This window comes from Thalassophryne amazonica, chromosome 21 (genome assembly GCF_902500255.1).
Source record: "Thalassophryne amazonica chromosome 21, fThaAma1.1, whole genome shotgun sequence".
Taxonomy (NCBI): domain Eukaryota; kingdom Metazoa; phylum Chordata; class Actinopteri; order Batrachoidiformes; family Batrachoididae; genus Thalassophryne; species Thalassophryne amazonica.
In genome coordinates, this window is record NC_047123.1 from 37,593,292 (window position 1) to 37,619,738 (window position 26,447).

General features: G+C 40.6%; 1 protein-coding gene across 4 annotated transcripts in view; it reads left to right on the forward strand.

Moving 5' to 3' along the window:
* Positions 1–1,231: 1,231 nt before the first annotated feature.
* The window catches only part of col12a1b (collagen, type XII, alpha 1b), a 140,193-nt gene continuing 114,977 nt past the window's right edge, over positions 1,232–26,447 (forward strand). For all 4 annotated transcript variants that reach the window (XM_034162513.1, XM_034162510.1, XM_034162511.1 and 1 more), the window contains exons 1-13: positions 1,232–1,357; positions 2,121–2,232; positions 8,436–8,552; positions 10,072–10,215; positions 12,033–12,098; positions 14,976–15,239; positions 16,154–16,318; positions 17,198–17,371; positions 17,484–17,774; positions 18,015–18,617; positions 21,259–21,537; positions 21,625–21,894; positions 24,262–24,534. In XM_034162513.1, the coding sequence (XP_034018404.1) occupies positions 2,157–2,232; positions 8,436–8,552; positions 10,072–10,215; positions 12,033–12,098; positions 14,976–15,239; positions 16,154–16,318; positions 17,198–17,371; positions 17,484–17,774; positions 18,015–18,617; positions 21,259–21,537; positions 21,625–21,894; positions 24,262–24,534 (2,722 nt within the window). In that variant the 5' untranslated portion in view covers positions 1,232–1,357; positions 2,121–2,156. The remainder of the gene's footprint in view (positions 1,358–2,120; positions 2,233–8,435; positions 8,553–10,071; positions 10,216–12,032; positions 12,099–14,975; positions 15,240–16,153; positions 16,319–17,197; positions 17,372–17,483; positions 17,775–18,014; positions 18,618–21,258; positions 21,538–21,624; positions 21,895–24,261; positions 24,535–26,447) is intronic.

A 26,447-nucleotide genomic window follows, 5' to 3' on the forward strand; every position in this document is an offset into this window, starting at 1 on the left:
CTCCACACTTTATTTATGGAAATAAATTTCATTCAGAACAACTAATAATATATTCTCGACAATTTTATACATGCGTTTTGAGCTCCTCGTCACTAGAGGGAGTAATTTCCAAAGAAATGACCCCGTGTCCCATAGTTCTGTATAAATTTTAATTCAGTGGTAAAATGTCACATTCAATGTACATCAGTTATCAAGAAAACATAGAAACGCCTCTTTAATGATGACTATTGCTCATGTATTTTACAAGACTTTTGCAGTTTTTCATTTCTTGAAAAGACGTTAACTTGGAGCTTTTAGCCGCAAGGGGTCGCCTGAATCAAGATGTACCGGGATTTTTTGGGGGGTGGGGGGTGGGGGGGGGGGGGGTGGCTGGCGGGATTCGGTGACGTCATGGCTTTTTAATTTGTATTTTTGAGCCAACAGCATTTCAGCAGCAACAGTAACATCTGTCAAACGTCTTAGAGCAGATTATGTCTGTTTGCGGACCTGGAAAATCACAAGAACATAAAGCTAATGTTTAACCATAAAAATGGATCTTTACAATCTCCATCACAGCTCGGGTTGGAGCGGGATGTCCAACGAACCAGAAGGTCGCTGCTGAAGCCCCACACAGACACTTCACGAGTGGAATTAGTTAAAGAAAACTATCCAAATCTACTTTAGGGGCACTTTAAAGATCTACATTTTGACAGTAATTGTCACGTTGTTCTGAAATATTCACGTACTTTATGAGCACAGTTGGAGGTACATATAAAAATTACTATAACATTTTTAAGTCATGATTTCTCATGAATTCCATCATATTTTACAGTTGCTGTAACGAATTTTGGAATTTGGAACGAACACATTTGGTGAAGTTGATGCGCACTGTGGATTCTGTCATATTGAGCACAAACTTTATGATTAAGTACCACTTTGGACGTTCACATCTTCAGTTCCTGATTGATTGACTAAGTGGTTAAAGTTTGCTGCTTGAGTCTCAGACAAGAGGAAAAAAATGCTCCTTTGATTCCCGAAAGTGAAGAAAGTGGACAAAAGTGGGTTTTTTTTCCCCTCCACATCTCTTTCTTCCCGAAAAGCAGATCAGCGTTGATGCTGTTACCTCCCTCAGCGGAATGGAATGCACAAAGTATGTAAAAGTTTCCGTGCGTCCCTGCTCGTTTACGCATCTGTGCCCTCGTGTCGTCAGATCTGGATCAGCCCCCCGTTAAGTAGCAGATTTTGTGGCGAGTCTTCCCACTTGGAAGGAGGATCGTCTGGAAACCGGGACACCGGACCACTTCACACTCACACTCTACAACGGCGACCTTTTCGTTTTTCTTTTCTTCAACAAACCGTTTCGGAGTTACAGTCTTAGGTCAGTTACGCACGAGTTTTTTTTCCAACTTTATCTTTAAATCTGACATGTAGATGATTTCATTTTAATAGCTGTGAAGTTGCACTCTCATCTCCCAAACCTCATCTGATTTTATCTGGAATTACTCAGCCTTGGTTTGGATGTCTTCTTGGCTTGCCTGTGCGTAATTACGCACGGAGCAAACACATGATGCGTGTTTTTTTTTCTGAGCCACAGAGAAATATCTGTGACTTAAATGGGTTTATATAATCACTGCACATATTATACACGGGATTAGAAGCTTTGCAGTGTAAATGCATCACAATCTAAACTTTTAATAGGAGAAGAGCGGAATGTGGCGCCTGAGGCTGATTTGTCTTTGTGCCATTCACTAAAATAGCTATTTACGGCTTTCAGTCGTCTTTATTGTACATGTTGTGGTGGTTTTATTTATGCACACGTGATTTTATTGCAGCTTTGTGTAACTGGAGGCAGTTTTACGACGCCTGCTTGCTTAAATCTCAGTGTCAGCTTGTTGGAACACAGCCCGAGTGATGTTTAGGTTTCATGAGGTTGGCACCAAAGTCTCCAGAACCGTCTCCAGGAGCACCAAGGGTGCGGTGGAGACCCGCAGGTCCACCTGCCCTTACCAAAAAGTAGTATATGCAAGTATATTTCAAGTATACTTCTAGTTTACTTGTTATATACTTATCAGTACTATTTTTTGGTAAGGGTGATGATGATGATGACGACCTTCTAACTGCCTGCTTCGTTCTTCTCGTAGTTTCGTTCATGCTGTGCTGAGGTAGAGGAGCTGAAGATGAAGACCAGGCTGTCTGTGGCGACGGCCGCCCTGCTGGCACTGCTGCTGTCCTCCTGTCAGGCCCAGGACGAAGGTACAGCTGCTCCCCCTCATTCTGATCCAACACATCTGCTCTCAGCTCCTCTGGCACACTCACCTCTCTCTCTCTCTTCTTACCATGTCAGTCAAAAGCTACAGGCAAACTCAAACTTTCAACTCATTTTTCCTGAAGTGGAAAATTTTACTTTTATGTTTTATAAAATAAGGAACAAGTCATCACAAAGACACATTACGAAGACAAGGAGCAACAAAACGTTTACATTATAACAATCAGCAAATTTCTGTCATGTTAAAATAAATTTGGATTATATTTTGGGGCGCTACGCCAAATTTGGTGATTTTTACATTTTTTTGATGGGGAAAATCTTGTCTTAAATTTTTGTTGAATTTGGGGACACAATAGCAAGAAAACTGAACAAATTTTTGGGCACTATTGAATGTTGAAGTCTGTGAGAAGACTTCAAAACATTTGGCTACTTCAAATTTTTTTTTGCAGTTTGCTCTTTTATATCAGACTTTGGTAATAATTTTAGGCTCTTGGGTCAATAAGTATTGGCTGGTCACACAACAGTGACTGGAAATTTGATGGGTTTTATTGAAATGGGGAATGGAAGCCTCAACATCTTACAAGTAGCAAAAATGTGATGCTAAGGAAGTGTGTCATCACTCCGCGCCATGCATTCTCACTCGCCAAGCTAGATGACGCAGCACAATAATGTAGCATCTGGGCTAGGGTGGCTATCTATGTTAACTAGCTAGCTAGCGAGAGTTAATGAGTTAATATTTGCATGAAAGAAGTTTATACAGTTCAGGTTTTTATTTCGCCTCACTAGCAGTATATTTACTCTGTTTGAGCAGAACTTTATTGAAGTGGGTTACGTTTCATCATGGCTAGCTAGCATGTTAGCAGCGTTGATTGTCGTCTCATAGTAGCAGCATCAACACTTTAATTTTCTATCAGAGCAAATTTGTGAATCCAGACTTCAAAGTAAAATTTGGTTTAAAATATCTGTGGGATAGTCATTAATATGAGCAAATCCAGTAATTGTGACAAATTATAGTTAAATTAGCAAAAATGATCAAACATGAATGTGACAGAAATTGTGATGTGATTGTGACTAATTTATTTTTAATATATTACAATATATATTAATTTCAATTACATATTTTTTTTATTTATTTATTTTTTGTATTCAGTTTTTAAGGTAGCTCTGTAAAAAAGAAAAAAAAAAAAAAACGATGCCAGTTTTACCAACTTTTCAGACTGATGTTACACTGTCATCATTTATAGTCGACTCTTCTTGGCGTCTATTATATACGTGCTAAAATCCAGAATGAGGCCCTGACCAGAACACAGACTGTGGTTTTGGTTTGTTCTCTTCTTCTTTCTTCATTTCTTCCAACATGTGCTGATTTCACTTCTCTTCTTTGTGAAGCTGCATATAAATGTCAATAAAAAGCCACAAATCAACCAGTGTTTGACCTGTTTGTTTTTTTTTTCAGTGCTCACCTTTTAATCTTTTGACTTGAATTTTGTGATTTCATTTTACAGCAAAATGTGCACATTTTCTTGAACAGAGAGAGAGAGAGAGAGAAAAAAAACTTTGTTCTGCAACATAATTAAAAACCTTCCAGGTTCAAATGGATCCTGTTCAAAGTTATATTTTACAAGATACAAATATTTGCATCCAATTTTTTTTAATCAAGTCTAAAAATGTAGAACACGGCTTCTAAATATCACTAATTGTTAAATGTATGTATGGAAAAGTACAATTTGAATGATTTTTCTGCCTATTTCATTCATTTATCTCATTGAAATAGCCGTATTTTAACTTGACAAAGTGTATCTTGATGTTTTCATGTTTGTCCTTCTTCAGACTGATGTATTTACATATTTCTTACAACAGGAGGCGCCCTTGCTTACAATTCACCTCCTGTTCAAATAATTAGAAAAAAAGAAAAGAAAATGATTCTATTTCTTAGTCCAATTTCCAAAAAGAAAAAGAAAATCTGTGCGGCAGGTGGCCAAGTTTCCTTCTAGTGTCCTTTCCCTGATGGAATGGCAAGACAAAATATGAGTTTAATTTTCCAGAAGTTTGGAGGAGAGAAAATCTGCCCTTTGGATATTCTCTCAGAGAGATGTCAGGATAAATAGAAAAATCTGAGTAAAACAGTGGATCACCGGGAGAGTTGTCTGGTTCCAGGCGACCTCCTTTAAACCCTCTTTTAACGCCCCGGACTCCCCTGGGCCCTCTCTGACTTTCCAGAGGTCTCAACATCCTAACAGGGTCATATCTCCTGTTTGGAATAGTTTGACGTGTTGGGACCTGTGCGGCACCCTGAAGGAAGGGCGATGCTCTCAATGGTCACATTCATTTTTAAAATGAAAGAAATCAGTGATTTTTGGTGCAGAGAATGCCAGAGCGTGGATATGAGTGCGGCTGGAGAGCTGGAATTGTGTAGTTTCTGGCCCTAGTAGACCTGATTGGAAACAGAAGCAGCAGACGGAGTTGCCAGGTTGGTGGTCCCTCCATATTTGCCACCGTGTGTCACCCCCACCCCCCCGTCCACCCGCTCAAGCCCTGATCAGGTCACCTGAATCACGGCTTAACGAGAAAATATTTTACCATGATATTCTTCATTCCCTGACTAACAGACAAGGTTGGTTTGTAGATTGTTGTTAGTCTAAGAATGTTGTAATGTTTAAGTAGCTAGATTAGCAGTGTTTGACTTTGGGTTCTATGTACTCTTTGTTTGTTGTTTCTGTGGAACTTTATTTCCACTAAACTGTGTAAACAGTTCTAAAGTTTTATTAATGTTGGTGCCATGGATGTGAAAGTTATGTTTCTCCAGCTTGAAAAAATAAATAAATATGTGAGGATTCAGAAGTCAATCGTGAAATTCTTGTTTCTTTCTTACGGTGGTTCACATTGATACATCACTGCCACCAAGTGCACTGGAGTCTGGAAAACTACCAATGAAATGTAGCTGACATCTTGAGGAAGACCTGTTCCAGACCAGGTGGAGTCCCTTCAGCGAGTTAGTTGAATAGATTATTATTATACATTTTAATTTTAGGAATGTACGGTTCTTCCAGTGGTATTTATTCAGTTTGTGGTGCTGATACAGACCTGTGAATCCAGGTAAAAAAAAAAAAAAAAAAAAAATACAGTTCAAAGTTTCCACAATAAATGCAGAGTTTTATGATGCATTTTTATGAATTATAAAACTTATCTTATTTTTCTTTAACCCCAAAACAAACAAATGCAGCTGGTGCAACACGGCCCTGCGTTACTCACTTTAGCTAACCTAGCTTCAGCGTTGTTCCTCCAGATGCTAAAGCTAAGCATTCAGTAAAGTTTAGCTTGATCATACTTTGTCACATATGTAATAAAATTATCTTGTTAATAGTATTTACAAGCAACATTCAGGCAAAATATGCTGAAGTATGTTTTTGCAATAACTTTGGGAAGTCTTTGATTTGATAGCTAATTTCCAATACCATTGCTAAAGTCTGTGGTGCTTTTTTTTTTTAGCATAATGGTCAGTCAGTGACATCACAGTCAAAAACTTATATTATGAAGCACATGCAAGCAGCAAAATGACATACAGAAAGTCATAATGTTGTTTTAAATGTGGTTTTGATTCATGTTTGCGCCTTTTTCATTTAATTCTGTTCTGCTGGAGAAACATAATGTATTTTTTTCATGCTAATGTCACTCGTTACACATTTCAGATAATGCTAAAATTAAGCACTTTTCATTGCATAGCAATCCTTTTTTGTATGTTTTTATGTGTCTGTCAAAGTTAAAACCTCATTTTCAAGCAAGCAAAATACAGCGTAATCATAGCAAGACAGATTTTAGGATGTAGTCATGTTTCTCATCCCAACCTGAAGAATATCATCTTAAAGTATTTTTTAAAAAACAATCTGTGGCCCCTTGTGTACATGGTAAATTTTGTCCACCTTCCAAAAAGTTGTTGTAAACAACTTTTCATGTACACATGCATGTACGGTTGCGTCCGTGATCACGATAGAAAGTTTAATATGTGTGTTCTTACCATTTCTTTGTTGTTTGCATTTCACAGACCAGTGGTTCTCAAACTGTGAGCCAGATACCAAAGATATACTTGGAGATTTAGCTGGAGTTTGTGATAAAATCAGGAGAATAAGTCAATGAGAGAGACAAAATTTTTTACCAATTTGTGCAAATCTGGTTCTGAAATGGTTTAAGAACCTCTGGTGTCAATGTTGGTTAAAAGAAAAGTTGCACACGTGTCCTCCCCGGCATTGTGTATTCTTTTATGACATTTACAATGGAGAGTATTCAAATGATCAACATGATCTTTATCCATTGTATGATCAACACTAGGAAATGTTACAAGGTTTTTGTGTTGTTGTTCTTGTTTACCAATTCAACAATTCAGTAGAGCCCTTTAAAGGTCACCGTGTACCCATAATAGAAGTATATGACTCCTTCATAGTAGGTTTTTCAATCATATCCAGAAATCCATTTTACTGAGCAACAACATCTCTGCAGTTATAAGAAATGTGTCTGTATTCATACTGCTGACTATAGTAACAGTCACACATAAAACCACGCGCAGTCTGCAGAATACAGTCTGAGTTTCTTTGACAAAGTTCCGATAATTTATGAAATGGAACATAGAAGTATTGCAAAGTAACTTAAAACCTATTAGAAGGGAACATGGAAATAATGAAAAAGAATGTCAAACATATTGCAATGGAACATGGAAGTAATGCAAGGGAACTATTGTAAGGGAACATGGAAGTAATGCGAAGGACCGTAAAACATGTAAGGGAACATGGAAGTAATGCGAGGGAATGTAAAATGTATTGTAAGGGAACATAGAAGTAATGTGAGGGAATGTAAAACATATTGTAATAGAACATGGAAGTAATGCGAGGGAATGTAAAACATAGGGAACATGGAAGTTATGACGGAACGTAAAACGTTTGGGAACATGGAAGTAATTTGGGAGAATGTAAAAATTTCATAAGAGAACATGGAAGTAATGCAAGGGAATGTAAATCATATTGTTACATGCCCTCGTATTACTTCCACGTTCCCTTATAATATGTTAGGGAACATGGAAGTAATGCTAGGCAATGTAAAACATAAGGAAAAATGGAAATGTGAGGGAACATAAAATATATTGTAAGGCAGGGGTAGGCAACCTGTTCCAGAAAGAGCCATGAGGGTGCAGGTTTTCTTTGCAGCCACTGACTCCACCAGGTGATTTTACTGATTAATATCACTTTGAGCAGATGGAATCAGTTAATCAGTGAAATCACCTGGTGGAGTCAGTGGCTGCAAAGAAAACCTGCACCCTCATGGCTCTTTCTGGAACAGGTTGCCTACCCCTGTTGTAAGGGAACATAGAATTAATCCCAGGGAACATGAAACTGAAGGGAACATTGAAGGGACCACAGTGTATTGCAAGGGAACATGGAAGTAATTTGATGGAAAAGAAAACATAATCAGGGAACACAGAGATCTTCCAGAGGAATGTAAATCATATTGTACAAGTGTACGTGTAAATTTGGTGAGGGAACTTAAAACTGTGTAGAAGGGAGCACAAAGCCTGCTGTGGGGAAATACAATGTTTTAGGAAAGGAGTGCAGACGTATTACAGAATATCACATGGGGTCTGTGACCTTTAACCGTCTCTGTGACATCGTGAGTTGGATTGAGGTCATGGACAGTCTGCCAGCTGTCAGATGGTCCATGATGTGGTTTCTCAACAGGGCAGGAATTCTATTTTGTAATTAAGCTGTTTGATTTTTAAAACGGCCAATAGTTGACGTCATCACCAGTAAAATAAATTGGACACAAATCTCCAAAATGACTGGCAGCTTTGCTGAATGTGCCAAAACCTCCAGAAGGAGTCAAGTTCCTGCTCTGTTTGTGTTGTCGTTACTGTCGGCAGGTAACGTTGTGTTGTGTTGTGTTGTGTTGTTTGTTGTCTCACTTTGATGCTTGAGTTGGTCCGACTACTCAAACAGGTGTCATTTCGGTTTGAAAATGGCTTCCCTCCACCACGTGCACTTTGGTTTGGTGTTTACTGTCTCGTCACCTTTGCTCCAACAGTGAACTTGCCGCACTTCACCCTGGAAGTGTTGACTGTTGGGAAAATCCTTCTACAGCTTCTTCATTTCATACACGGATCCCGCTGCGGCTACAGGATTAACTGAGGTTCTGTTTCTCTTTGCAGTCGCCCCGCCGTCAGATTTGAGATTTAAGATTTTAAATGAGAACACAGTACAAATGTTGTGGACCAAACCAGTCACGAGGGTACAAGGCTACAGGATACAAGTGACCTCAGACACAGGTATGTCCTCCTCACACATCCGAGTTGTGTCCTGACGAGCCCCAAACGTGATGAGTGCATGAACTCTGAGACATCAGGCTGACAAGATGAGACACTGCCTGCAATTACACCAAAATCTCTGCTCCCACGTGTGCATGTTAATGGTGCGATTAACCACAATCACACAGAATGTTTATGATCCCCTCAGGAACATTTGTTAAATTCCCATTTGAGGTTGAAGGGATCTGTTGTAACAAACATTAAAGAAGAGAAACCATTGAGCAGCTCTTCCACCAGTTTTCTCAAACACTGAAAACATTATGGTTTAAAAGGTTATTCAAGCATGCTGCCAAGATGTGCAATGAGCGTCTGATCCCTCTCAGTTCTACTCTTTGTTTTGGTGGGATTTTGTGCATAAAAAGCATATTTCATTTGATTTGATTTGCTGAAGATCCTTTTCGGTTGAAGGATTATTTTCTGTCCCTGACAGGATTTTCCATCATAATTTACTGCACAAATATTTGTAGGAATTTTCTGTTGTTTGTGTTCCACTTGTCAAATCAAATTTGAATCCCCCCCCAATATTTTTCAACATTGTAAAGGAATATTTTATATATAATTCAGTTGAGCACAGATCCACATCCGTTTAGGCATTCTTAAAATACTTGATAAAAATGCACACAAAGTCCACGGAATGAATCTGAGTCCACTGAGTTTTGTAAGGTTCTTGATTGACGATATTATGTTTTCCTTGCACTTTGGTTAGTTTTCATTTTGAGGTGATATTTATGTTAAAATGAAATTATATGTACAAGCTGCTGTTCATGACTGGGTCACTATAAAAAAACAACAACAACAACAAAAATTTTAATCCCTGGGGCTGAGCTAAATCACGTAACTGGTGATTACAACAGTTACAAACCTAAAAGAGGCTTTAAATGTGGTTTTAATAATTGCTACATCTGCTGACAATTAGTTCATGAAAACCTGCTAAGTGTCAATTTACTTTTCCAAATTGAGGTTTGCTCAGATTTCTTTCCTTTAATTGTAAAAATCCAACTCATGACATTTTAAATATTACCTCCTTTACACAAAACTGGGATATTTTTATTTGTCCTTGTGAGAGAATGTCATTCAGGAGTCATTTAAAGGACTTTTTAAAATTAAATAAATGTAATGAATCTCTTTGCACTAACATGTTGTAAATGTGAGCCAAAGCTGTAAAATAAAAATCCTTTCATTAACAAATCTTCCATGACAAATCCCTTAAAACCCATTGATGCTGCAACCGCCGACTTTAATGAGAAGTTCATGAAATTTAAGGTTAAATGATGTGTTTTAGGTTTTAGTGACGAGGCAAGTCTTCATTAAAGGGGATCACGGTGGATTTTTAGCCTTCAGGACACAGGTTAATAGTCGGACTCAGGTTTTGGTTAATAGACGGAATCGGGGTTTCAGTTGCCCCACTTTGACTTGTGCAGGGCTGAAGTGATGCAATAGTTTCCTAATGGCTTCCCTCTGACTTTCTGCATTCTTGTAGAGGAACCAGTGAAGGAATTTACTCTGCCTGCTTCTGCATCCAAGACCTCCATCTCAGACTTGAGGCCAGATGTGGACTATGTCATAACGATATTGGCGTACGCCGGATCAGAGGAAAGTCTACCGATCTCCGGCCAGATCACAAGTGAGTCAACCGGCGGTCACGTCCTTTCAGTGCCGCACAACTTCTCTTTCCTGCATAAACTGATGCACAAATCTGCATGTTTGGCTCCAGATGTTCAGCTTAGTCCCACAGTGGAATCAACGTCTGGGACACGCACATAAAAAAATCTGCTTGGTTTCTCAAAAATATACTGTAAAAAAGAAAAACTGCAGCCCTCTAAATTAATCTTCAGATTAACACACTGCATCTCCACATTGTTCTTCTTTGATGATAATCAAATCCACCAAAGGTGAAGAATACAACACCATGCAGTTTTGAACTAATGTAGCTCCCCCTAAATTTATAGTTTGTAATCTCGTTTAGACCCCATGTTTTCATAATCTTATGAAATTATTTAAAATGTCCTGTTGCCACACCTTTATTCAGTTCCACCTGATAATATAATGGTCAAATTTCATATAAAGATTTTCAGAAAATTCTACATTATCCTCATTTCTCCCTCTTTATTCCATTCCATATGTTTGTGGGATCTGTCTATACTTGTTGGGGGAGTGTGTCCATCTCTACTTTGCTATGCGGTGTGTAATCTGAGCAGTCAACTGCAGGCCGTAAAGGGGATGTGTTTAGTCACTTAACCGTGGGTGTGTTTTGGGCGTAACATGAATTAATCAGGTTGAACCTCACACATTTGACAATGGGCACAGTTTGTAAGTGACAGAACCGAGAGGTTTTCTGGCAATGAAACGTTTGGCCTTATGCTTGAGCAGATCGATTATGGGGCCAGCAGTCATCCAAAGCTCCCTGAGGAGAAGCATGCATGGGAGAAGGTGGGGGCAAGCATGTTGTCCTCATCTTCTGGCATCAGTGGAATGGGCACACACTAGTGAAAGATGTCAGGAATTGGAGAAAAGCAAAGCTCACCAAAAACAGTGACTGGCAGTGGGTGGAGGACTGCCCATCCCTGGAAATCCAGCAAGCCAGATTCCAGGGGTTGGACATGGAATTGAGTAATTCAGTTGGAGTGTTGGTTACTTGATCGCCTGCCCAAGCTGCACTGCAACACCTCCTCCTCCAAATATCTGAGCTTCTCCACATCCTATCAGCCCCCCCCGCCCTCCTGTTGCTGCTAGTCTCTGTTTCTGGCCTGCAAACCCCGGTGTATATAGTTTTTTTTTTCTTCTGACAGAAAAGTGCTAAGAGGGCACACAGAAATGCTTAGTTCTAGGGCAGGGGTGCCCAAGTTTGGTCCTCGAGATCTACCTTCCTGACACTTGTAGTTGTCTCCCTGTTCCAACACACCTGAATCTAATGAAAGACTCGTTAGCAGGCTTTTAATGAGCATTTCATTGGATTCAGGTGTGTTGGAGCAGGGAGACAACTAAGAGTGTCAGGAATGTAGCTCTAGAGGACCGAACTTGGGCACCCCTGTTCTAGGGCCTCATCTTCTGCCATATCTATAGCAGATAAACTCTGCGTTTCCGCTACATCACAGCCGCGGTGCACCAATATTGTGTCTGACCGTGCCTCATTATAAAACTAACGAACCCATAGTCTCACATAGGAACCTTTTCTGCTGACACAACGTGCCGGTTGGAAACTAGCAAAGACACTTGTGCTGTGTGCTGCTGGTGAAAGATAGGGCCCTTATAGCTTCTCAACAAAACACGTTTTCACCAAGCTTGGTCAAAATCTTTAACATGAAAAAGCTGTGGAAATGACTTCAGCCTCTTTCTGTCATTTGGGATTTTGTTTTTTCTGAGGTGGAAGAAATGTCATGTTTGGAAACAAAAACTGTGCTTTTTTTTACTGAATGATTCATTTTTTTTTTTGTATTTCAGTTCAGTCAAGCAGCAACAGTAGAACAAGAGGACCTTCTAGAAGACCACAAGCTGCAGATTCAATCAGTAAGCCTATTTGTTCACAGACACTACACGTGAATTTTACATTTCTCGTTGAGATCATCACTCTCCGGAAATCGTCTCCGGGAGTTTCTCTTCTCAAAGGTTCTTCGCTTTCATACACTGGGTTGGATCCATCAGTGTGAACTCAGTATGGAAAGGCTGTTCCTGCCAAACATGCCACTGTAAAGGAAAAATTGCTGTTAGGCCTCCATAAATATCAGAGGTGTTTGGTCATCCGTTTGGGTCGCTGCCGGCGGCTCGTGCCAGTGAGTAGGAAGCCGCACACGCTCTGCACGGGGTCTGAGGTGGGAGGGGGCAGCGGCGAGCAGCCGGGCCCTGAAGTGCAGAGAGACGTGGAAAGCATTACAGATGATGATGTACAAGAGTGCTGCCGCCTGGCCCGGTTCTGCAGATGATGACGGGCTTTGTGCTGATTTTTCCTTCTTTTCATGAGCTGCAGGGGGAACGCCCGGAACGCACATCAGAGAACGGAGTTAGTTACACACACAGCATGGACAGGAAAGATTACACAAACCTCTTTAAGCCAGCAGGGTGCAGGTGATCAGATCAGATCTCGTAGTAACCGACCCGCGTGTCCACTCACCTGGCAGCTGGAGTCATGTAATAAGGTCACTTGTTCATCAAATAGCATTTCTTCTGGTAACATGGTTAACACAACTGCAGACCAGCAGTGAAACACATTTATCCAGCCATGAACCAGCAATTAGCCCTAAGAGTTAGCATGCTGCCATATTGGTTACTTATGGTTAGCATGCTACCATGGTAATCCTGATGGTTAGCATGCTACCAAGGTAATCCTAATGTTAGCATGCTAACCATGGTAATCCTGATGGTTAGCATGCTACCATGGTAATCCTAATGTTAGCATGCTACCATGGTAATCCTGATGGTTAGCATGCTACCAAGGTAATCCTAATGTTAGCATGCTACCATGGTAATCCTGATGGTTAGCATGCTACCAAGGTAATCTTAATGTTAGCATGCTACCAAGGTAATCCTGATGGTTAGCATGCTACCAAGGTAATCCTAATGTTAGCATGCTACCAAGGTAATCCTAATGTTAGCATGCTACCAAGGTAATCTTAATGTTAGCATGCTACCAAGGTAATCCTGATGGTTAGCATGCTACCAAGGTAATCCTAATGTTAGCATGCTACCATGGTAATCCTGATGGTTAGCATGCTACCAAGGTAATCTTAATGTTAGCATGCTACCATGGTAATCATGATGGTTAGCATGCTACCATGGTAATCCTAATGTTAGCATGCTACCATGGTAATCCTGATGGTTAGCATGCTACCAAGGTAATCTTAATGTTAGCATGCTACCAAGGTAATCCTGATGGTTAGTATGCTACCAAGGTAATCCTAATGTTAGCATGCTACCAAGGTAATCCTAATGTTAGCATGCTACCATGGTAATCCTGATGGTTAGCATGCTACCAAGGTAATCTTAATGTTAGCATGCTACCAAGGTAATCCTGATGGTTAGCATGCTACCAAGGTAATCCTAATGTTAGCATGCTACCATGGTAATCCTGATGGTTAGCATGCTACCAAGGTAATCTTAATGTTAGCATGCTACCAAGGTAATCCTGATGATTAGCATGCTACCAAGGTAATCCTGATGGTTAGCATGCTACCAAGGTAATCCTAATGTTAGCATGCTACCATGGTAATCATGATGGTTAGCATGCTACCAAGGTAATCCTAATGTTAGCATGCTACCAAGGTAATCCTGATGGTTAGCATGCTACCATGTTAATCCTGATGGTTAGCATGCTACCATGGTAATCCTGGTGGTTAGCATGCTACCAAGGTAATCCTGGTGGTTAGCATGCTACCAAGGTAATCCTGGTGGTTAGAATGCTACCAAGGTAATCCTGATGGTTAGCATGCTACCATGGTAATCCTGATGGTTAGCATGCTACCATGGTAATCCTGATGGTTAGCATGCTACCAAAGTAATCCTAATGTTAGCATGCTACCATGGTAATCCTGATGGTTAGCATGCTACCAAGGTAATCCTAATGTTAGCATGCTACCATGGTAATCATGATGATTAGCATGCTACCAAGGTAATCCTGATGGTTAGCATGCTACCATGTTAATCCTGATGGTTAGCATGCTACCCCGGCATCCCGATGGTTAGTGTGCTACCAAGGTGGTCCTGACACACACACACACACACACACACACACACACACACACACACACACACACACACACATCGCAAAGGGTAAACAAAGTAAAATAACTAAAATCATGAAATAATTAAATAAAAGCAAAGTACCATATAGCATTTTTATTAAAAGTGATCTGTAATCTGAAATCATTTTTTTAAACCAGTTTTTGTTCAATCTAAAATTTGTGTGCATGTCTGTGTAAAAAGATTACACCACAAACAAGAGGTCTTGTTTTGATGTTAGCTACATGCTAACCAACCCAGTGAGTTGCTGAGTCACTCTGGCAGGTTAAGGTAACTAACTTGATTGCTGCCCAGATGATAAGCAATTAATTGAAGGAAATGTTCTTCTATGATCATATCTTCTCTGAAAGCTGACTTAAACTACACTTGAGCTTTGATGAACAGTCAGAAGAGATAAAAAAAATTAAAAAGTCTGACTTTGTGACAATTTATTCATCATCTCCGCTGTGGATTTTCACTTCCATGAGCACAAAAAACAGCAGGATTAAAATATTTTCTGAATGTGTGCAGTTTGTCCACTCTAAAACTTCTGAAATACAAACTGGTGAGATTTACAACAAAAAAGGTTTAAGAAACCATTCATAAAATTTGCAGTGGTGCGGCAGAAACATATGTCAACATTTCCTCTTCTCTTCTCTTTATTTTTCCCAGAATGCTCAGTTAGCGCCGTTGCGGACCTGCTGTTCCTGGTGGATGGCTCCTGGAGCGTCGGCAGGCAAAACTTCAAATTCATCCGTAACTTTATTGCAGCGACAGCCGGCGCCTTTCAGATCGGGGAGGACAAAACCCGTGTGGGTGTGTTTCAGTACAGCACCGACACCCGGACAGAGTTTAATCTGAACAAACACCTGACACGACCAGCGCTCCTGAAGGCCATCAGCTCGCTGCCCTACAAAGGAGGCAACACAATGACAGGTGGGTATTTGAGGCGTTAAACTGCACAAAATAGTTTTCTGTAATGTGCTTTTTATAGATTTCACAGATTTATAATTCTGTTGCTTGTCAAAAAGGCTTTAGGCTGGAAATACTTTGTTTTAGACTTCTGTGACATATGTACAGGAAGTCCATATCTGGACTTGTGGTTAATATGTTGGACACACACCCACACTTCAGTGGGATATTTTTAAAATGTTTGACATATTAGCTTCTTGAAAACATGTATAATTTTTTTTTTTTTGGGGGGGGTTAGGTATTATTAAAACCTTTCATTAAAATTTTCTAATAAAAACTGTATGATTCAAAAAAATAAAAACAGGAAAAAAGGAAAAAAGAACATGTTTTAGTGTTTCTTTTTTAAAATTATTATTATTAATATTATTCTTGTCTTTTTCAGGGTAATTTGAGAACCCTGCTTTGGTTTTATTATTAGTAGGAGTACCATTGAAAATACATTGAACTACTTTATTCAAATTTTATTATTTTTGGCAAAAATAATAGAATTTATTCTAAGAATGAACTTTTAGTAAACTTTTAACTTTTAATTAACTTTTAAGTTATTTTTTAAGCAATTTTGCAACAAGTTTTCCTTCGTGAAAACAACAAATCAGGACTTTAACTGTCCCAATTTCAAAATGACAGCTGCAATTACCCAAACTAACGTAATACTTTTGGCACATTAATACGACAGTCATTTGATATTTCTATTTAAAAATGTCACACATTCCTGTTTCTTTGTGTATCAGGGAAAACAAACAGCCGTTCCATCACATCACCTTTGTTATTCTGTAATTAAAGTAAAATAATGTAGTAGATGTCCAGTGTGTAAAGCAGTGTGTCATCTGAAACACTTAATCCTGGAGGTGAACACTGTTTCTCTGCCGTTGCCACAGGCGACGCCTTGGACTACCTCCTAAAAAACACTTTGACGGAGGCGACCGGTGCCAGGAGCGAATTTCCCAAAGTGCTCGTTATCATCACAGACGGCAAATCTCAGGATGGTGTGGAGAGTTCTGCCAAGCAGCTCCGCAGCAGGGGGGTGGAGATCTTCGTCCTCGGTATGTTGCAGCATCGTCTGCATATTAAACATCAAATTGTTCAATTCCTCCAAAACACAGCTCATAATGACATAATGACAAAAGTCTGAATTCCTTGATGGTGAACGTAAGCAGCGAGTGATAGCAGGTTTTATGTGTGTTTACACTGGGTCTTCTCCGTCATACTTTCCACAAAGTTGGGATGGAGAAACAGAAGTCTGCTGTTGCTACGCAGCTCGGAGTGCTGCTACTTCAGTAACAACAACAACATCAACCCAAAATGGGTCAGTGATTGAGCGTTGCTCAACATGGAACAGAAAAGCCTGCTCTCAGAGTGGACAGTCCTGTAAATGTCCACTTCTCCTAAAAACACACAGACAGGATGTTTATCAGCATGACCTTCATGTGTTCTCCACAACTGGAAGGATTTCTCTCAAATACACAAGGGTTCCTTCATCCGGAAGCAACATTTCAAGATCATCACTAATAAACTGGAGTTGAAGTTGATGTTTTTCTGAAGGAAACTCACTCCGATCTCACATGTTTTCCATGTGTACCTGCTGCAGCCACGGCTGATTGGTCAGGTCTGGTGTTTCCTCACTCCTGATTGGCTAAGCACACCTGGCTTTGTTAATTAGCAGTGGGCGGAGCAGGAAGAGTTGGAAAACATGCCTGACAGGTGACCTGCTGGAGCAGGGTTGGTGACCCCCGCTTTAACATCTTACAGTTGTCATGCTTGCTAAAGCTAACATGCTAGCTAATGCTAACATGATAACTGCGACTTCATAGTGTTGTATATCTTGGTTCATATTGAGCAAACATACCTAAATATAGTCATCATTGATAGCTTGTCATGTGTTATCTTTTAACTGTATGCTAAAGCACAATCGCCCACTTTAGGGATCCAAAATGCAGATGAGCAGGAGATGAAGCTCCTGGCTTCCACACCTCACAGAAGTCACATCTATAGTGTTGCCAACTTTGATATGATCAAGAACATCCAGCAAGACTTCATCACCCAAGTGTGCACTGCTGTGGAAAATCAGCTCAACTCACTCGCGAGTGGAGAAGAAGGTGAGATCCATTGAAGAGAGTATATTTAAAAAACAAAACTTTATGCTCATTGATCTTGTTTTTGATTCAGCTGATCCCACATTTGATTGTATATAACTTTGATTTTTCATAGTTGTTGAGCCGGCATCTAACCTCCAAGTTCTGGAGGTGGCCTCCAAGTCCATGCGTGTGACCTGGGATGCCTCCATTGGGGATGTTACTGGATATAAGCTGCAGATCATTCCCATGATGGCTGGTTATAAACGGCAAGAGTTGTACGTGGGCCCAACCCAGACCTCCGTGGTGGTTAAAGACCTTTCTCCAGAAACAGAGTACCAGATCAGTCTGTTTGCCCTGAAGGGCCTCACACCCAGTGAGCCCATCATGGCCATGGAGATGACCCAGCCAGTCAAAGTGTCATTGGGTGAGTAGACAATAGTGACATCAAACTCCTCAGATCATTACAAGGTCAAAAAACTCCCCTCTACTGGTCAAACACAACAGGAACAGTGTGACTTATTTTCACTTCTGCATTCATGCTAAGAATGAAAAAGTCTCAGAGGAACGGTCACACTATGAAACATTTCGATGTAGGACTTGTGAAGGTTTTTGGATTTACTTTAAATGAACTCTTTGTCATGTCCCTTGTGCTTTTCCAAACTAGAATGTTCTCTTGGGGTGGATGTGCAAGCTGATGTGGTCCTCCTTGTTGATGGTTCATACAGCATCGGGTTAGCTAACTTTGCTAAAGTAAGAGCATTCCTGGAGGTGCTGGTTAACACTTTTGATATTGGACCAGATAAAGTTCAGATCAGCTTGGTCCAGTACAGCAGGGACCCCCACCCTGAGTTCTACCTAAACACACATCATGACCTGAATGCTGTGGTCAGGGCTGTGAGGAATTTCCCTTACCGTGGGGGATCTACCAATACTGGCAGAGCCATGGCCTATGTGAGGGAGAAGATCTTCCAGACTGCAAAAGGGGCACGCGCCAATGTTCCACGTGTTACCATCCTCATCACTGATGGAAAGTCATCTGACGCTTTCCAGGAGCCAGCCACAAGGCTGAGGAATTCTGATGTGGAGATCTTTGCAGTTGGTGTAAAGGATGCTGTACGAAGTGAGCTTGAGGCCATTGCAAATACTCCTGCAGAGACCCATGTTTACACTGTCGAGGACTTTGATGCTTTCCAGAAAATCTCTAAAGAACTTACCCAGTCCATCTGTCTAAGGATTGAGCAGGAACTGCGTATCATCCTCCAAAGAAGTAAGTAATACTGAGTTCATGCTCTTTACAGATGATGTTGTGCTTTTCAGTTTTGAATGTTATTGTTAAATTTAGGGGTAGTGTTGATATTTTCTAAATCCTGGTTGTAATTTTTAAAACTTCTGCCCACTTCCTAAGACATGCGGGTTTGGTAAATTGGACAAGATTCCAGTCCACCAAACCTGCATGTGTTTGGACGTGGGCCGAAGGTGGAGCACCCGGAGGGAACCCACACAAACGTGTGGACAACACGCAAACTCCACACAGAAAGGCCACAGGTGGGAATTAATCCCATGACCTTCTTGTTGTGAGACAACAGTGCTAACCACTAATGCACCGTACTGCCAATATTGAATCAATCTGCTGATATAAACTTATAATTTCTCTTTTTGTGCATTTGACAGTAATTAATCTCATACCTGATTTTAAGTTGCATTGAAGCAGTAAAGCATTAAAAAATTGTTTCCACCTGACCACCCGATGGTTTTGTTAACAAACTGCCACAAAATAGTTTTTTTTTTTTTTTTTAAGTTTGAGGTTTATGGTGAAAGCTTCAGCAAATTAGGTTATGTTTGTTTTCTATTGTAATACACGTGATAACTGCCGTCAGGACTCCGGAGACTTTGCAGTAATCAGAATAACATGTTAATAATTAATTTTTTCAGCAGTCATATGGAACCTGACCACCCTTCACGGTCTAGGAAAACACAAAATGGTATCAGGCGTCTGTCTGCACACAATTATGTTCACATCACTTTGCCAAACGCGTCTACTCAAGCCGAGCCTGCCTTCATCTCAATGTGTTAAACACATGTCGTCTTTTTGATCTTTCAAGGGCACGCAGAGTTCCTGACTGTGGAAACATTAGAAATGGGTCAGACTGACATTTCTGTACATTAGTTTCAGCCTCATTGGAGTATTGCCACGTCTGCACCATCCATACTGTCAGAGAAGACAGAAAAATCAAAGCTGGACATTCTCCGTACTGAAATCGTTAGCCATCCTGAACCATCTGGTAGTCGAGTTCAAACATGCAGTCCTCTGCTCACTTTGCCAAAAGAGTGTTCCGTGTGTGTGCCAGCGTCGAGTGTGACTCACACAAGCTTTGATTATACAACCCTTATATAATAATGCTTTTATGTCAACAAAAGGGAAGCCTACAGGAGCGCGGCTTCCACTCCTTTTAGTGCTGATGGCTCAATAAGGCTCAGTGCAACCGCCTGTCTCACATGAGACAAACAGCTGTGCTGTCAAAATACAGTAAATCTTTATTTATAATTACACTTTGAGATTACTCAGTCTTCTGTTTTTATCTTCTTTTTTTATATACATCATTGCCAAAGTTGCTAAAGCTGGATTACTCAGAAACTAACCAACAGATTTCCACAAAACTTCATGTGAAGGTTGGGTCTGACGTGAGTTTGGAAATGAGATGATAGGTCTTAACACAACCTGTTTTCCTAGGCATTGCAAAAACCTCATCATGGACCCTGTAAAATGCAGTGAATGAATATATAGATAACTGAATGAATGAAGGTTGTTACAGTAGATCGCAAACAATAAATGCTCTCATGCTATCATGTCCAATTTAAACGGGCATACAGTGCGGACAAACTGAATAAATCTGCTCAACTTTGGTGCATCAGATCAATCCAAAAAAGAACACATGCCAGCTGCTGAACACTGCCACCTGTGAGATGGTTAGTGTGTGCTGGATGGATGATGAAAATTAGGAGCAGGTGTGGTTGAATTTACATGTAGCTCGTCTGCTTTGTGGACACACCTACATTGAAAAATGTTGTAGCTGAAATGAGCCACCAAGGCTACCGTTGCTTGTTCATGTAAGTGGGCCAATGGATGCCTCAAGAGTTAGTTGTTAATTTTTTTAGGGTGGAGCCAGTTAAAGTTATAGCCATGGCATTATCATAATACTACTACTACTAATTTTACAAAGCAAATAAATAAATAAAACAAAATAAAAATCACACTTCATAATCAGCACATAAGCACATATTTATAGTGACAGTTTTTAAAAACTGTTGTTGTAAAATAGAGCTTGTTATGATATAATATGCTTTTAAAACATTTAAAAAACTTTTTTTTTCAAAAACTATTGTAAAATATAGGAGGATATGTGCTTTTATAGATGTATTCTTTTTGCTTCCTTCCTTTGTTTTTTTTCTTTTAAGAAAATCTGACAATTTGCAGAAGTTGTTCTTGGATCTTTAACCAAGATAAATCTCACTTAGTACTCTGTGTTTTCATTTTTTCTGCCATTCACTTTGGCCAGCATTTGTTAAACAAACAGAAATGAGAGTGAGACAAAGTGCTTCAGGAAATGGTGAAAGTAGAAATGTGTACTTTGCTTGAATGGTTCAGCAGATCAATAATGAAAACGTTAATTCAGGTGGCGCGATGGTCTGACAGATGAATGACTCAAACTGGAGTCACAGAGATTGTCTTGTTCTGACTCTTCAACAGCTTGATCAGTTCACTTCCGGCTATAAAATTTCAAACAAAAGAACATTATTAGAGGAGTTTGGATGCACAGCAGACAAGATGACAAGTTCAAACCAACATGAGAAAATGGTCACATCTTAATCACAAGCCACTTTTTTTTTATTGTGCTGTCCTTCTTTAGGTCTGATCTCACCGAAGTCCTTGTCTTTCTCGGAGGTGAGCCCCAGAAGCCTCAGGGCCACGTGGGAAACCAATGCCACCAACGCCAATTCCTACATGGTCCATTTCAAGCCAGCAGATGATGCTGATGGACATTTTGTGTCCATGTCCGTCCCCGGGGACACCCTCACTGCAGTCCTTCCCCACCTCAACCCGCTCACCCGCTATCAAGTCAACATTTACGCCCAGTATGACAAAGGAGACAGCCTCCCTCTGACAGGCTACGAGACCACTTCAGAAGGTTCAAAAACTCAACTTCCAGTTTGACTTTAAAGCATCCAAATCTAACAGGAGCGGTAAAGTTCTAACACACTCACATATGTTTCAGAAAAAGGCCCTGTGCCGAACCTGAGGGTTTCCAACGAGACAACGGACAGCTTCCGTGTGTCGTGGCAGCCGGCTGCTGGTGCTGTGGTCAAATACCGGTTGACCTACCAACCGGACGGGGAAGAGAGTTCCAGTCTGGAGATGACGTCTGATCGCACAGAGGCAATGGTCGCTCAGCTTCAACCTCAAACCACCTACCGCGTCACCGTAACACCTATGTACCAGTCCGGCTTTGGAACCCCAACACAGGCTGATGGTACCACCAAAGAAGGTGACCTTAGCTTTCAACATTATGAGCGTTGTGGAATTCTTACTTGTGGATTGTTGTTTTAGGTATTTTATTCTCTGAATAGTTCTGATTTGATGCTTAAAAGTTGCACAGCAGCCGTCCACAAAGAGCACGTTGGAAACTCTTCACAACCACTGTTTGAACATGCAGTGAGTTTTTGATGACTGGATGATTGATATTGTTGGTGCATTTCCCATCAGAAGGAAATCAGCGGATAAGAATGTTACATGAAACTCCAACAAGTGTTGTTTTCTTATAAAATAGATTTTGAGCCAAAAAGTCTGCTCTGAAGTCAAGAGGGAGTTGACTTAATGGTCCTCAGTAGATAAAATCATCACATATAGGACAAACAGGAGGTTCTGTGGGATTTGGTATTGGACTACTGTGAAATGGACTGGGGTTCAAGTCTTGTTTTTAAAGTCATCGTGTCCCGTTTGGCTTCTCTTATTGTAAAAGCTGCTCAGAGTTGCAGAAGCCTGCACATTTATGATCTGAGAAGAACGTGAACTCCTCACCCTGCGGCGTTAGCACAAGCTGCCACCCATCAAGCTTCTTGTCAGATGTGTCCTGCCTTCCAGGGAAAGGAATGAAAAACAGGCGGAAGCAGTGAGAACTACAGAATGCACAAGGGTCAAGATGGACCCAAAGGTTGTCTGAGTTAATAACCAAGAGGACTTGACAAAAAAACAACAAACAAACAACAACAACAAAAAAAAAACAGAGAAATGTTCCTGCAGGTGCAGACAGGTCTGGTAGTTTTTTTTTTTTTTTTTTTAGCAATGGGACCATCTCCTGAGTCGTCTGGAGCCAAACCACAAAATTTACTTGGAAGCTACTTGTTTGAAGGCATTCCTCTTCTAAAGCCTTAGATGACCCCACTAATCCATGGTTTAAAAGAAACCCTCAGATTTTCTGGTTTCATCCATTTTTGCAAATATGTGGCAAAATTTAATGCTTTTTATTTTTATTCCAGTTTAGACCACGTGTGATGAACAAGTTTTGTGAAACGTAGTTCAGCGAACACTCTCTAGATGTTAACACGAGATCAGACGATGGATAAGAGAACATTTCCCAGTTGATGGTGATCTTCTGTAGTTCAGATAAATCAGTCATCCAGAACTGTAAAAGTTAGGTCATTCCCCAAAAAATGAGCAAGAGTGCATGAAGTACACAAGTGAGGGGAGCTACCAAGACACCCATGACAAGTCTGAAGGAGTTAGAAGTTTTGGTAGCCTTCATCAAAGAGTTTTTTTTGGTTGTTGCTTCAGTTATAGCTTCATTTTTGAGTGGAACAGAGAAAGACTTTAAGAAGAAGACATTTTAAGTCTACGTTAGAGTCTTTTATGTGACTTCTGACCATCACTAGCCTGGATTTCATCTCTTTGTGCCACTGCACCACTGGGCGAAAACACGTATTTCTGACTGCCATAGCAACATGGTTGCTACCATAAACTTCCCCTTTGAGCGCCTTCAGACGGTGCAGCTGGTCATCGTCTGAGGCGGATGTCTTTGTGTTCTTTGATGGTTTATAGAAAATGGTGGGATGAATCCGAGCTTGCACCTCTCTGACAGCTGGCTCTCAGATGAATTTATGTTTTTCTCCCCCGTTACGCCTTACAGTATTGTTCCCATTACAATATTTACTGTGCCATGACTTTATCTTGGAACTATGAATTGATGCAATGCCTTGAGGTTTGCATGAATTACAGCTTTGCTTGCAGTCTTTCCACTAAGTCATGTGTTGGGACAAAGGCTTGTGATACTCGGTTGCCATGGCCCCTGGAAATCATTTCAGTTTTTCAGTCAGCACCAACGTCACCGCAGCGAGCCTACGGTCGGAAAAAGGCGCAGGCAGAAGTAGCATTAAAACACTTCACAGTGATCGGCGTTAGGCGTCAACTGCAGGGAGCAGCAGGGCGAATGAGTCATGGCTTTATTTTAACAATTAATCTCCAGAAGGGAATTGTGTTAACATGCCCCACTTAATTTCACAGTTTCTAACATCAGTGTCAATTCTGGGCGCCATCCAATGCAAACTCAGCTTTCTGCTAAGACGCTCCACTGAGACTGGAGTGCTTCTGGTGTTTTGGACATGATGGACAGTTTGAGGACCGAAACCCTCTTTAGCTAACCTCTTGACTGCTGCTGTTTTTTTCTTCTTTTTTTTTAATGCTTTTCAGTCTTCAGTTTTGACAGAAGAGAAAACAGACAGAGCAGACAGACATGTCGTGAAACAGAAGCAGTCATGTTGAGATCCACACACCTCACCGAGGCCACTCATGACTTTCTTTGTGGCATTATGTTTGTTCCTCAAGCATCACCATCTAACAACCTTCCCCCCTGTCTCAGCCAGGGGTTCCCCTCATAACCTGAGGGTTTCTGATGAGACAGTGTCCTCCATGAAGCTTCAATGGGATCCAGCTCCAGGGAACGTGCAGCAGTACCGGGTGACCTACAGACCCACTGCTGGTGGTCCCAAGAAGGACATGATTGTGAAAGGAGACATTACCGCTGTGCTCCTGAAGAACCTGCAACCAGGAACCCAGTATGACATCTCTGTTAGCCCACGTTACCCTAATGGCCCAGGAAACACCGTGGAGGGACAAGGCACCACGCTAGAAGGTAAGGCAAGTTCTGCTTTTGTAGCCAGAAGGAGTCAAACCACATCCCAAAAAAACAAGCTGGTGGATCCACAAACACATTTTCCATTCTTATGGTTAATATTTTATTGAAAGCTGCCTCTCCATTACCCTGCACATCGGCTAAGCCATGAGAGCAGTGTGTTGGCCTGATACTGGCGTGTCTGTGCAGAAGATAACTCAAAAATGGCTGGATAGATTTCATTCAAACTTGGTGATTATGTTACTTTGGTAGATCTCTAGAGATGATTAGATTTCACAGTAATTTGGCCTCAGGTCAAAGCAAACGTGTGTGGGGGAAAAAAAAAACAAAACACCTTTTTTGTGTATCTCAATCAAGAAACCTCAGTGGATGATTTAATGTATATATCTAGCAAAAAATGTTTTTGTGATTGATATGAATAAAATCATAAAAGGTGAATATTCAGCAGTTTAAATTTGATTTAAGATCAGCAAACAAAAGTACTGCAGAACTGTAAAATGTGCAGTCCAGTACAACTCATACTTTTGTGAATACTTCTTTTCTGCTAATCCACTGAGGTTATGCGATTCCTGAATTTATTTGGTGTCTGCACGGCTTGATGATTCCAGCTCACGTTTGAGGTTTCTGCTCTAATTGCTGTGACCACAAATATTTAATAGACGTCACATGAAGTATGCCCATATTTAAACAGTATTTGTTTGTTCCAGTGCAGAATTTTCGACATGATTGTACTTTGAATACCCAGAAGGCTTCATTACTCATGCTTATTAGGACTAGTAATAAACTCAAAGAGAAGAGACAGAAACCATCTGCTTTTCCTACAAGTTAACAGTCGGTGGGGCTTTCCGGAAATCCGAAAACGCTGATTAAAAAAACATCAAGAGACTCAGTCTGACTCTGATCTGTAGAACAAAGACAACAAACTGAAGGACCATAAAGTGAATTCAAAATGTGCGTTTATGACGAGAGTCAGTTTCATTCCGAACCTGTTGTCTAACGTGATGCAAAGGATCGGTACCATTATACGCAATATTTACCAAAAGACAGACAAATCAGCGTCCAAACGGATGCTTTTCTGCACAGCTTTTATCCGACTATAGACACAAAATAATTTTTGGCACAGTATGTGTTTTTACCTTTGTTTTTAGAGGTTGTCCATCAGAGAGGTCATGTGATCAGCAACATGTGTCTGTATTACACTAAAGATTTTCATCCAGTTTCCATGAAAGTTGGTAGAAGAAAGAACAAATTAAAATCTGGATCCCGTTGGAGATTCTGGATTGTTTCTTTGTTTTGTTATATAATGAAATCCCCCCCCATTCTTTTCTCACGGTTTTGATCAGTTTGTCAAAAATTAGTGACAAACAGTCAGCAAGAGAATTCTTATCCAGATCTGGATCTGGATCTGTTGCATTCTGAGGATGCAGCGTTTAAATAGCATTAAAATCAAAGTCAGTCTCCAGGGTTGTTGGGCCTTGGTGAAGGTGTCACACTCTGAGTGTTCTTGTAGTTTGCATTGGCTTTTCCACCCTGGAGAACTTCAGTAGCTCTGAGGATGAGCTTCTTATCTTGGTCGGACTTCAGTATCTTTGGTTTCCGTGGAGACAGCAGCCAGCCACAGAGGCCATGAGGTGACGATGAGAAACAGCAAGAACGGGCAGGGAGGATCAGGAATGTGTCCTCGCTGAGCGTGGGGTGGAAGGTTAGGAGGAGTCGGGAACACTGACTCATTCCTGTCTCTGTTTATGTCTCTTTGATCTCCATCTGTCCTCTTTTTTTTTTTCTTCTTTTGCCTTTTTTCTATTACCTTCACCAAAGAGGTAATGTTTTGGTTTGTGGCTTTGCGCTTTGATTTGTTAGAGTTAGAGTTATTCCAAAACTAATGAAGGGATTTGAACAAAACCCTGTGGAAA